This window comes from Gymnogyps californianus, chromosome Z, assembly GCF_018139145.2.
Source record: "Gymnogyps californianus isolate 813 chromosome Z, ASM1813914v2, whole genome shotgun sequence".
Classification (NCBI taxonomy): Eukaryota; Metazoa; Chordata; class Aves; order Accipitriformes; family Cathartidae; genus Gymnogyps; species Gymnogyps californianus.
In genome coordinates this window covers 54,729,141-54,743,542 of record NC_059500.1, presented here as the reverse complement: position 1 = coordinate 54,743,542, position 14,402 = coordinate 54,729,141, and the positions used below count along the sequence as shown (strand labels likewise).

At 35.6% G+C, this 14,402-nt stretch overlaps 1 protein-coding gene across 1 annotated transcript in view; it reads right to left on the bottom strand.

Annotated features, from left to right (window-relative positions):
• Positions 1-14,050, bottom strand: part of RFX3 (regulatory factor X3) — a 63,977-nt gene extending 49,927 nt beyond the window's left edge. Inside the window, exons 1-2 of the mRNA XM_050912796.1 lie at positions 13,934-14,050; positions 5,342-5,439 (exon numbers count right to left, since the gene is read on the bottom strand). Coding sequence (XP_050768753.1) covers positions 5,342-5,439; positions 13,934-14,050 — 215 coding nt within the window. The remainder of the gene's footprint in view (positions 1-5,341; positions 5,440-13,933) is intronic.
• Positions 14,051-14,402: the final 352 nt, after the last annotated feature.

Genomic DNA, 14,402 nt, shown 5'->3' with positions numbered 1-14,402 from the left:
CCTAAAATACAGTTGCATTATTGCATACAAAGAAATTCTTATTTGTCACATTCAAAAATTAAAGTAAATATGTTACTGACAGGCATTCATTATCAATAAAAAAGAACTGAGTTCTTCAATAGTCAGTCCAAGATCTTTTTCCACATGGAAATAAAGCAATAAAAGCACACACAATGCACAACTGCAGGAAAACCCTGTAAACCAGGGAACGAAGCAGATTAAAACAGAGGAGAAATCTTATAAATTATATTCTCAGGACCTGTAAGTTAGACAGATAATGGAACCTTAGTTACAGACCTCTAAAAATTCTGATGAAGTACTGCAGACCTATAGTCCAAGAAATATGGTATTGCTACTCTTAGGAACATGTCACCGGGTTTATACTAAATCCGCAAGACCTCAAGACTTGGGCTTGTTAGCCTTCCTTTGTCTAGACTTGTCTGTGCTAGCCTAGAGCTTTGTTCTAGCTTAGCTGTAACAGTAATTGTCAAACAATCAGACAAACTTAATCTGTTTCCATTTTAGCTTAGCTTTCTATGATTGTGTGGTATAAAACCTATTGTTAAAATGCTGATGCATTACTCTAACTAACAGACAGTGATATCAAATAGCTATTCTGTATAGAATAAGCAGTTCCTGACCCTAGATTAAAAATGTAGCAAAGAGGATCATAAGCGTGGGATGACAGTACGCAAGAAGCATCCAGCAAATTTAAAACACACAATATATAGTAAATTCAGATGTAATAACGGAAAGGGAAACAATTGAAGAATGAATAAGGTATAGACTGTGCTAGAAAACATATTAAAAACAGCTGCAAGTGGACCCAGTGTGAGTAGAGAGCCCCCCATCATCCATCATACTTCTCCAGGCATAACACCTGTGATGGTGGTAACTTGCTGTAACCCTTTCTCAGATGGAAGCCACTGACCTTAGTATGCAGAGGGGTAGTAAAAGGGTAAGTATAATGCCCGAGAAAAAGGGATGGATACTAGGAAGTACCAGGAAGATAACAACTTTAACTGTATTGATACTAATTCTTTGATTTGACAGTTAAGATTTCAATTAGAGTTAATAGTAAATTCTTGGTCTTGCATACAAGGTGTGTTTTGCCCACATAAACCACACAAATTATTGTACAACAAATCAGTGAAGAATGTGGTTTGCACACAACAGCAATAGCAATTCTTGGATAATCCCAGCAATTAAAACCCTCTTTGCCACACCAGAATTATCAGGTAAATGGCTACACTTGATTAATATATTACAATTTATGTAAGAAGAAAGTTCATGTCTAGCATAGGGGACTCACTTGGCTTCTTAATATAGGTGCAGCCATAATATTCTTTATCTATTCTAAACTGCCATGTAAGCCTGTATATATCATCGCAACAACAATGCATTTTTGTTTCAGGATAGAGTGACATGCTTGACAAGCAAAATTGTTATTAACCAGACACAAATGTAGATAACATAATTCAAATATTCTCATATTATACAATGTATATGACAAGTTGTAGGTTGAACCCCTTGTATTATCATTATGCCTCCAATTATAATAAAACCAAATAACTTTTAAGCGTAGAGAAATCATGATATAAAATGCGTGGGAAGAATTGCGTTGTAAGAATACAAGTTAGACTTGACAAAGACTGTGAAACCTGACAAATTTCGTACCTTTAGAATCACAAGAATCAGGTAACTCTTTCCTCATATATTCTAACTGCATCCTTTGTTGCTCTCATATATGTACTGAAATCAATGCTAGTTTGCAAGTGCTTTATTTTGAAATAAAGAATAATTCTTTCATCAGACATGCTGTAACATTTATTCCAGAGATGCCTGTATACTGAATTAATGTCTTCACTCTAACTATGCACTGCAGACTTCTTATTCCATTGCTAGAACAGTACTGTCACTCAATAGATTATGGAAGCATCCTATATCTGATTTTGAGTTAGAATTAAGAATTTGATTTAGCATGGTCATAAAATAAATCAAACATATAATCATAGGAAGACAACCCAAAAGACAAACCAGTGGTCACTCTAGTCAATTGCATCATTTACAAACCTAATCCTATTTTCTGAAAGTGAAACAGACAATTTCTGGAGTGGGAGTAACTGGACAAACTGGCTGTAACACACTTCTATGAATCCGTCAGGATCCACAAGGCTCCTTTCACAGATTTCAGTACGAAGAACGGAAAAAGATGAACTGCAATCTGAACACTTGCCTAAATATTTTAGCACAAGAGAGGCTGGCCTCTGTGTTTTCTGTCACAGCAGAACGCTGTGCAGTCTATGCCAGCTTTGTTTAGGGATATGGTAAGCTTTTTGTTCGCTTCCAAAAATTCTGAAATGTCACTCCCACATTGATATAGCTCTGAACAAGCTAATCCAGTGGCAAAACAAGAAGAGGAGGAACAAATATAATTTTTTTAAAACCACAGAACTTAGGTAACAATAAAAACAGCAAATAGAAAAACAGTTCTTTAACCTCTGAAGGAAGGTAGCCATCAGCAACCTAGAGCCCCGTTCTCCTTCCCTATCAAATAAATGGCATTATAACATGTAATACATATATTCAATAACTTTAATTTACATAAATGACATTTTTCCATTCTTAATCTGGAGTATAAATATACAGGAAGATGTGTTTCACAATTTACAGTCTTTAAAAATTCTGAGTAGAAACACAGACTGGTCCCATTCTGCATGAATGAAACCATGATCTTTAGAATGGTTAATGTTCCTAAAAGTATTGAACAACAAATTGGCTGTTCACAATGTTGTTGTTCACAATAACAAGGGTAAATTCTTCTATAGGAGGGAAAGACAACCTGGATTAGGCTCACCTGCTAAGGAGAGCTTTCTTATTGTGTTAAGGAAGTCTTTTATATCCCATTGACTGATTTTGCAGAAACTGACGAAGGGATTCAGATATAGAAACACAATAAAATCATGGAAACCTGAAGGTTCGTACTAAGCAGTCAGTTACATCTGCTTCTGTTTTTATCAAGGACTACAAGCAGTCGTGTCGACATCTCATACACTGCCAAAAGTGCATGTGCCAACAGCTCACATAAGAACTTACAAGTGATAAATGAAAAGAGAAACTTGAATAATAGCCTATTTAAGAATTACCTCTTTTGGAGGCTAAGAGTGGACTACTGTGGGCGCAATGAAATCATACTGCTGCTGGGTGCTGCTGTATGGGACAAGCTAGACCGCCAGTATGAACTGGAGTCAAAGGCAGCCAAGTGGTATGCTACAATTCATATCGCTAATGCATTTTTCTCAATCCCTTTGGCAGCAGAATGCAGACAACAGTTTGCTTTCACTTGGAGGATTACCCAGTACACCTGGAATCAACTGCCTCAGGGGTGGAAACACAGCCCTAATATTTGCCATGCTCCTTTTTTTGCTGTACATGTTAAAGACTGGTTTTGGCTTTTGCAGTTACAAAAACCAAGTGATAAATACTCTGGCCAGGAATAAAGGGGCCCTGCCTCTGGCCAGGTGGAGGAAAGGGACAACTGGGTTTACTGGACTGTGTGGGTTCGATGACCTGGCACATCAACCCCACGGGAGATAGCTCGTGCCATAGCACTGGGCCAGTCTATAGAGGACAAGATGTGAAAAAATATGCTTTACACCACAGCCAGGGACCACAGCCCCATGCTAGGTGCCAAAAAGGACTGTCGTGGTTTAACCCCAGCTGGCAACTAAGCACCACACAGCCACTTGCTCGCTCCCCCCACAGTGGGACGGGGGAAGAATCAGAAGGGTAAAAGTGAGAAAACTCATGGGTTGAGATAAAGACAGTTTAGCAAGTAAAGCAAAAGCCGCGCATGCAAGCAAAGCAAAACAAGGAATTCATTCACTACTTCCCATCGGCAGGCAGGTGTTCAGCCGTCTCCAGGAAAGCAGGGCTCCACCATGTGTAATGGTTACTTGGGAAGACAAATTCACTCCAAACGTCACCCCTCTTCCTTCTTCTTCCTCCAGCATTATATGCTGAGCATAACATCTTATGGTATGGAATATCCCTTTGGTTAGTTGGCGTCAGCTGTCCCAGCTGTGTCCCCTCCCAACTTCTTGTGCACCCTCAGCCTACTTGCTGGTGCGGTGGTGTGAGAAGCAGAAAAGGCCTTGACTCTTAAGCACTGCTCAGCAAGAACTGTAACATCCCTGTGTTATCAACACTGTTTGCAGCCCAAGTCCAAAACATAGCACCAGACCAGGTACTATGAAGAAAATGAACTCTGTCCCAGCCAAAACCAGTACAACAGGGAAGTCTAATGCATATTTAAGATACGTTGTTTAGGGTTTACAAGTGAGAAGTATGTGAAAAATGAACTAAGCAAAATATGCTAGTAGAAATGACCAAAGAATGCTGCCACTGTTAACATCAGAAGTCTCTGATCCAAATGATATTCCTCTTTTGAATCACTTTTGGGTTACCATCAACAAATAAATACCTGCATACAATAAAGAAGCTTTCTAAATTATATTTCTTCCTAAAGCCAGTAACACAGCAAAAATGGCAAAAGCTGGGTAAATGAAAAAAAGAGGTAGAGAAGCTCCTTCCCAAGGAACATGACCCTACTTTGATGTTTGAGCCAACTTCAAAGCTGGTGCTGTTCCACATCAGGGATTAGACTAGGTAACCACCAGAGGTCCCATCAAACCTATATTATTCTTTCTATGTTTCTAAGCTTATGTATTGGAGAAAGGAACTTGATGATGGAAAGCATGTTCAGGGAAGCAGGAAATGCACAATAATGTGCAGAAAAGACGCTAAAGAAGCAGCAAAAGGAGACAACATTACTCTCCTTCTTCTGCCTCTCCTCATTCCTTCGGAAAAAAATACTTGTTTTACTAAACACAGGAATAAAATGACATTACTACTTTCTTTAAATAATAACTACAGCTGCTGCACCTTTCTGTGCATTTGCCACTAGGATTGCAGCCAGGAAGACAGAAGGCCCTGCCTTCTGTCCTGAGGACAGAAGTTACACGGTACATCCTACGGACAGAACTTACCCATAAACTGAAAGGGACTTTTTCAAACAACACTACGCTCTATATGTAATTTCATGTAAGTCCAACTAAAATAATCACAAGAATTCTATTTACACAAAAATTCTGCCTTAATAAAAACAAACAGCGTAAATTCAGCTTTTCATCCAAAAAACCTATTTTGACAATAAAAGAGCTTTGATTGAATAATTTTTCTTTCCAACTTAAAATACACTAGTTGGTAGAATCTAACTGAAAAAATATATTTAACTTCACATTTTAATAAGCATTCAAATTCTGATAATTTGCCAACTTACATAGCTCCATTAGTGTAGACTGTGTCACTTCCCTCCACATACTGAACCTGGGCTGGGTAGACATGCTGTACCTGTTGCACAGTCTGCACTTGTTGCACCTGAAAACAAGAACACCAGAAATTTGGGATATTGTAAAGAAGGACCAATGCTTCAGTGCACCTAATGGCTTCTAAACAATATGGGATATCTCTGTTCTCATAATTACTAAAGGTATGTCATAGCAATAGCAAAGAAAGTTACTGTTCTTACACAGTATTTGTGCTATAAGTCTGGTAAATGGAGCCCTAACATTGAACGTGCACGCTCATGGAGCATACATACCTTCAGTGCCAAAGTCAGAACTAACTAGAAAGCGTAACAAGGATGAAATGAAGTGCAACTATGCTTTGCACCAAGCTGACAAATTACATTTACTGTTGAAAGTATCATTTGGCCACATGTATGCCTTTTCTTACTCCATGTCAGTCCTGAATAGTACAAGCCTTAAAATCACAGCTCAAATGTGTTGCACTAAGTTTTGAAATAAAGGTTCACATTAGGATGGTTTAGCGCTTGTTTAACTGGAGTTAAACTACAGTGATACAAGCTTTTTTTCCCAGTAATGCTTTGACCCAATGCACAATAATGAATCAAAACACCAATCTGAGTAACCCTTTCCCAGAATATCATCAGCTATAACAAACTCCGACAAAACCTGGTTTTACATCAATGAGCTAAACAACAAAAGGTAGTAAGGCATGGATTATTTTCACATATATTGCTGAGATGGCATGCCCATTTTGTAAAAGTACACATAGTCACAAATCAATTCCTTTGATTCATATACTATGTAAGGAAGCTCCAGGTTACGCAAATTTCCTCTCCAGTCTCAATTTTTTGTCTTCTGCCACAGTAAAGATTAAGAATCCCATATTTTACAGCTGCCATCATTTAGAGAAGCCATATTTTGGTTCAAGAGAAGTCCAGAATCTAAAAGATGCAAAAGGACTTAGAGACTTCACAGACTGGCACAATTTCACCCAAGGAACTGAAACAGGAAAGTGACAACGCACATATTTAGTAAATAAGATTTAACATAAACTACTTTTAAGTGACTGTTATTTTTCTCAGATATTTTGTTATGAGGCAACTTCAGCCTGATCCAGTTGGTCCTAAGGATTGCAAACACCATAATCCCAGATGAATCTGGGTTTCATGCATTTGATGGATCATCTCCAAGAGCTCTTTGAGAATACCCTAGTTTAATACCTTCAAGTCTGCTGTATTTTAAAAAGTTCTGTAAATAAGCACATTTCTCCTAGTCTTGTATAGTTTTGACTCAAACTCTGAAATGAAAATCTAGATTTTCACAGAAACCTTCCCTTAGGTTGACATGAAAACCTGAATTCTGAAAAAAACAAAACACCCAAGGTTTTGAATGCAGCTATACTAGCATGATAGAAAATCAGATGTTTCTGTCCATTAACAGCAATGAGACACATGATGGTTAAAATATCTATTAAAATCCAAAGTTTTCTGACTTCCCACATCAATCATTACATTAATTGACAAATATACCTGAAATACAATTTCTCAACTTCAAAAAACATACTTTAAAGATGTTTTCTAATTATTAAGGTAAAGTACAGCTGTGTACATTTCTTCTCCTAATAATATTTAGTTATTTAACAGAAAGATTCAGTTCTCAAAGTCAACACAAAAAACTCTGATCCAAATTATGCACATGACTAGGCTTTAGAACAATTTTTTGAATTAGAAAACATAAATAGCTGTATTGTGCAAATATCTTTTCAAGAATTAAACTACTTCTGTTTCCATCACCTTTGACTTCATAACTTAAATTAATTCAAATCATAATTTCATGGAATGGGCTTGATCCAAATCCACCATAAGAAAGTTATGCCTGTAAGCTTGCTATTAATCAGTACCTCTCAATATTCAAATTTGCCAATCTGTGACAAAAGCATCTACTCATGCAAAAATTGGCTAAAATGTGTATATATGCAACATATTATGATAGTTTTTAAGTTTGACTCTAAAAGTATTTCTTCTTCTTGGGTGACTCAAGTTCTACTGCCTTTAATCAATGGGAGAAGGGGAGTCATCATTGATCAGTCTATTACAGAGCACCAAACTGATCTACTTAACCTATACAGTGAGAAAACATCTTGAAAGCAGGCTTTGTTCTTAAAACCAGTAATTTGTCACCTGCCATGTAATGGATATGCTCCATTTGCTGTCCCAGCAGTACAGCCAGGGAAACACTGTGGAAATGGTGTTGTTGTCCGTATGAATTCCATGTTCTTGTCCAACCTCTCCCAAAATGCACTTCATTCCCTATTCACACACACTGGATATGGCTTACTCCCTATTAAAAAAACCCACACTATTTTTCTGTTAATAAAGGAAGTGTGATTTTCTCCCTGCAACCTGCATATTGATAAAATGAAACTCTACAGTACGTACAAACACAACATTAAAAACTTTCTATTAGTAAATGCAGGTCACATTCCCACTCTATACAAGGTATAATATTCTCCCATTATTCTTGGATACAAGCTGTTACCATTTCAAAACCAACAGATTCAGCACAGTGCAAGACCTTTACCATAGAACGGAGAGGATACTGCAGGGACAAAGTGGTATAGGGTGTATCAAAGCTCAGTGTCTATTGGACAGGAAACTGAAAAATTCCAAAATGTGTTTATTTTATGATTTGGAGCAACAACAACAACAACAAATTAATTTACCAGAAAACAAAATATCAAAAAATGTTAAAATTAAAATTTTCATTGATTAATTTAAATTTTTCACCGATTTTTATATATTTATTAGCCTAATATGCACTAGGCTAAGTACTAGAAATGTCATGACTGTTTATACCAATAAAGAAACTTATTTTTAAAATCAACATTTAAGAATGGATACAATACAGTGCTATTAAAACATTTTATCTACTTTTGTGGTTCAAAATGTTTTTCCTTTAAATTTTAACAATGACGTTCAATACAAAAGGGCCACTGAATTAGGTCAATTTTTTTCCAATACAGTAATAAAAAAAGACAGTTTATAAAAACAGTTATTTTGCTTCAGCTTCTCTGAAACTCAGTACTGCTACAGTTAAATTGATTATGGTGCCCAAGGAAGCTTTACTCACTACAGTGTATTGCAAAGTACATAACAACCTTAAGGTAGAGAAAGTTAGAGGTAAATATTTTTCCTGTCAAGCAACGACAAATAAAATAAGTGGCCTTTAGGATGGCCTTGTATATGAAAATTCTGCCATGCTGAAAATCTTTGTTATATGGTATCTCCAATACTAATTTTTTTTCCTATCTTAGTTCATTTGGGGAAAAATGTTGTCATGAGCATTAAACCTAGTGCCTCTGGATTTTCTTTTTAATCTTCAATGACAGGAAGAAATGAAATGCACATATCTACTCTTTATGAGCACAAACCTATTTGAAAAGAAGTTGGTTATGAGGAAACAAAACACCACCAAAAAAAAATAATATTTTTTGTGGAAATTGTAAAAAAAAAAATATTCTTTCTCTTCTTCTGTTTTCTTTATAATTTTCCTTGCACCTTTTATTAAGCTGTTAAAGGAATTGTATCAGCTATGTTCGCTAGTTTTTGGGGCAGAGCAGAAATTGGAGATTACAGAGAGAATATTAAACAGAAATCTAAACCTAAATGGCCTTCTTGTATTAAAAAATACTCCAAGAATTAAATGATTTGGGCTGAAAATAGAAATCAAAATGAAATATTTATTAAAAAGTGACAGTATGCAAGTTCAAAAACCGTATGTTCTGGGGTGGACTGGTGAGCTAGTAATGGCAATTGTTGTTACTGTCTGGCTGGAAAACAGAAAATTAACTGACTTGTATTGGAAATAATGAGTTAAGTAGGGTCAGACAGAAGATCTTTCATTCCCCTTGCTTCAGTGATTCTAGCCTGAATTAAATAACTGGAATAGGATTAGAAGCAAGCAGCTGAAATGTTCCAGGAGAACAAGAGGCGAATGAAAACTTATTTCAATATACATGTGTAATTATAATTACAAGTTGAAGGAAAAAAAAAAAGGAAAATAAGTTATATTCTTAATTATACTACCTTAGAGGAATAAATGAGGGACTAAGTTATATTGTAACTATGAGAGTTTGTCAATAAAAATAAAGTGCATAAAAGCATATTGAAATGCAGAAATTACATTGAAGCATAAACCCAAAATTTAAGAGAGAATTTTGATTTCCAATAAAAAGTGCTTATGTTCAAAATACTACTGAGCAAAGAGTAGAACAACAGGGCAAAATATATAAGGATTTTTAAACTCCATTTAAGAAAGAACATATAATTATCCACAGTGCCTATGCAAACAACTTGGATGTGCATTGTTTTCTGTTCTCAGAGACAAAAAGAATTTTTGTACCTTCATTAGTCTGGATTACTTTTGGCAAGCAACATATAAATAGCACATGCTGTAATATTCTAAGCACATTCGTATTTATATAATGGCTAATGTCAGTTCATGATTATGTTTTTCATATACTAAACATGATTTTGCATTAAGAACAATTTTGATTAGCAGAAGTCCGCATCTCCAGTTAATGATACAATGCTTTGTGAACACGATGGCCATCATGTATGGTGAATATGAAAAAATGCTTTGCTCAACTTCTGATGCATGCATATACTTTTATAAAATAGGTTATATGGCTATTTTTAGTTTTATTTCTCCAATCCCTTCCACATTGCATGGTATAAACTACAAAGTCAGGTTAATTTTGAATCCTTAGAAGCTTACTGCACTGTGCTAAAGAGTGCCTGTTGAAAAAGCAATGATACATTAGTGAAAAATCCCCATATCTGAGGAAATAAAAGACTAAGAAAATTCCTCAGGCTATTAAAACAGAATTTAATTACACTCCCACCTTTTTGGTCTTACTCTTGCTGCTTTTTGCTTACATGTGGACATGATTGTCCCCTTACCATTCCCCTCTATGCCATCTCAACAGTGACAGTTGCTGTGCTGCATGAAACCAGCTGCCACCAGTGCCACTTTTACCAGAGGGGAAGCCCAGGTTTTCATTAATGGTACCTTTTTTTCCCTGTTTTTGGAGCATCACATCAGACTTTTATGAGCTCTGTATTTATACCAGCTATATGCAAATTAGGGATTTGTTTTAGCTGAAAATATCAAAAGTTACTCTTTCGCTGTTTGCTTAAAAGACAGGATGCTTCAGTACAAAAACAGCTGTAGGAAAAAGGCTCTTAGTCCACCCTTCCACTTATTCGGTTTGCTCTTCTTCAGGGCAAAAATGTTTCATTTTGAAAAAGATATCATACATTCTGTGAGCATAAATAAAACACTGATGCCATGAAAACAACCCCAAATTAATGCATGCATGAAATGTCATTTAAGTATGGTGTATATACAGGAATGGAAACACGGGAAACAAAGACCTCACTAGGAAAAATGAAATACTATACACTGCTTCAATATTAATTAAAAACAAATTAATCTAAAATGGCATTATTTGCTAAAAAGTACTAATAAATTACTGTAAACATGATAATACAGAAGTTTCGGCTTATGCCAAATTGTTGCATATGCAGACACTTATGTTACAGTATCTTTGACTTAACAAAATTCAAGAAGTGCTCTATTGTTTTAGTAAATTATATTCACAAGAGAATATAATCCAAATGTGAATATTCACACATATTTTGGATACAGCTGACACTATTAAGTACGTCTCTTATAAACCATAGAATAAACCAAAAGCATATCTTATATACTATGCATCTAAAACTTTCCCTCCAACTTTCAACACTGGTAATTTTGAACATGCAGAAATAATAAGCCCTTCTTCTGCCATCAGAAGAATGACTTGATGAAATCAGCACTCTTTCTCTTGATTTTCTTTAGGCAAATTGGCCCATTCCTATCGAATATACATAAAGTCGATATTAACTTTAGGCAAATGTGACCTATACACAGGTAATTCCTCAGGGCAGATCACACCTACAATTTCCTCAACACAGTGATTGTTTCAATGTTTGATATTCCTTTTTTTTTAACCCTACAGTGGAAATTACCTATCCCACTTACATTCTTCATCACATTTCCTGCTGGCATACCACATTCACATCTTCGCTCTTCCTTTTCTCCTCACCAGACATCCACTTCCGTAATCTATCCTCTCTCTCTACAAAAATCTCCCACACATACTGTGTTTTAATCACTGTAATACTGTCTGCATTGGATTTCCCAACATTCTTGTTGCACCTTCAATCCCTGCAAAATTTTGAAGAAACTCCTCTTCCTTGGCTGGGTTGATCCCTTAGCTTTCCTTTCTGAAACTTTATGTTGATTCCTACGGTCACTATTAAGAGTCAACTTGAAAAATATAATCTAGTATCCCCACAGGGAAAAATAATCCAAAATAATAATGGAGTATTCAGTGAAAGGGAATACTCAGAAGCAGCAGTACTAAAGGAGATCTGTGTAAGGTTGATCAGGGACAGTTTTACATACTCAGCTAGTGCAACAGAAAAATTCAGTTTCCTGTTCTCATTAAGGTATAATTAAGCAAGAAAAAAACAACCTACTCCTGGGCTTCTGTGTTTTGACATAAGTATTACATTAATAAAGGACAACTGGAATAACTTCAGAAAAGATACAGTCAGTGACAAAGATTAATGCATTATTTATGTGGAAAATAAGGAGCCAATTCTATCCTAGAAGTTTTCAGAAAGGTAGAAACTTTGCACAAGTAAAGTTTATAAACACCAAAGCCCTGCTCATTCTTCATTTGCTTGTGACAAAAACAGAACAGAAATGCACAGAAGATCCTATCCTTACAGTTCAATCAATCCAATGATTAGAACTACAATACTATAAAGTATCCTATATGCCACCTATAAAGTATCCTGTATGCCACTAACTGGTTACCCATCTTCAGTCCCTCACACTGATCAGTACTTCACATGGATAAAATTCAGTATGTAATATTAGACCATCATATGTATATCCTATTTGCTTAAAACAAGCAACTGTGTAGCACTACCAAATTGCCATCTTTTATCTGAAAAGCTGAAATACAGGAGTAACAAAGAACAAATCACATAAACTACATCTATTAAATATCTGTCATCATGAAAGAACATAAAAATCAGACAAATTATCCAGATGGTATTTCATAAAGAAAAAAATTCTTGCACTTAACAAACCTTACAAAAGAGTTAACCAGACAAAATCTCCTACAAAGGTTAGCTAAGTTCAAGCATCATGGAAGCTTCAATTAAGACCTAACATAGTATTCAAAAGCCTCCATCGTAATCAACATTCAAGTAAAGAGAGAGCTATTTAACAGTCTGAACTCAGGAGAAAGTATTTCAAACAATTCTTGATTCACTAGTGGTGAATTCTGAGCAAATACACAAAGACAAGGATTTAAATAAAATTTTGTAAGTCCAAATTCAATGCTTTCCTGAATAATTTTTTTTAAAAACAAGCTTGCACGCTAAGAGACAAATGAAGATATAAGCAGAAATTATAGTAATGGAACTATGAGGCATTATAAATTGAGTCTGTACACCAGGAAAAAAATGTTAGTGAAATGTATGAGACTATGGAACACATACATAAAAATGCACCACCTGGAATTTTAGAATTAAACTTAACAAATGCTGAAGAATTTAATTGAGGGACAAGTGCTCCCCTGGCACAGAAACAAATTACACTATTTAATAAACTATGTCCAGTTCTCATATTATTGATTCTGAAACTGTGAAGTCAGTTTTTGATGAAAAACAACATCAGATGTCACCCAGAGTACCTGTCACATGAACAGCTAATTTCTGTGTATTCTGGAATGTCTTGGACAGCTGTGATGGCTTTCACATTCAGTCTCTGTTTTCTACCCCCATACTTTTCCTTTTTTCCTCCCCATTTTCTTCTGCCACCACTCCTTCCAAAGCTTGTGGGTGCTGCATAGGTGAGTGACTGTCTCACATCACAGAGGTGTGCACTGTGCTGGCTGCTATAAAAGTTGTCTTACTTCCCTGGCAAAAGCACATAATGAATTATGTATTTTCATACCACAAATACTTTCATGACATTATGCAAAGATCTGGAGGGAGTCAAGCCTAGAGATGCAAAGGACAGTGCTTTTCATTTTTACATTTGTATTGCACTTACTTGGACATCCAAATGAAAGGAGAAATGATATAGCCAATAATATCAGAAACATATTCATTATTCATTATCTAAAGGAAAAAATGTAAATGTTCAGTAACATAAATGAAAGTAAATTTCTATGAGCTACTACATGAATTCCATAATAACCTACAGTTAGAATAACGTATGTGTACTATGGGAGCTTGTCAGATGCTCTAGTTAAGGAACACATCCTGAAAACAGCTTGCCTTTCTCTGGCTATTTTAATTCCAGCTAAATAAAATTGATAAAAGCAGAGCAAAAGAGTTCATTTAGCAGCCTTGTACAAAATGAAGTTCTTCACTACGTTGTAAAGAACTATCCTTCCTGAATTTTTTTTTGTAATCTTCCCAAAACTAACAGCCACCTACCTGTTGCTGAACTGGTACTTGCTGTACTACTTGTGTGGGCACTGCTGCCTGGCCAGCCACAGATGTCTGTAAAGTCACAGTTGAACCTGTATCCGACCCAGTCTCTGATGTCTGCATCGTGATCTCTGAATAAAATTAAGACATAAAATTAAAAGGTTAGTGCATTATTTTTTTTGTTTTGCCACTTATATTAGCACACTAATTTGTCACTTATCTCTATTTGGATCTTAAAATTAGCTAATACCAATCTTGGTATGAGCCAAAAGGTTTCTCCCCCTACTAGCATATGAGTTAGTACAAATGGGTTTTTATCTTACTCTTATCTTACTTATATTCAAAGTATCTTTTATTTACATGTGCAGAAACATATCACTTCTCTGAGTTTTGTCACTTTACGAAGAACTCAGAAAAATCAGCAGCAAATCTTCTCTCAGCTTCTAAATAACTGGTCATCATTCAAAACTGTTTT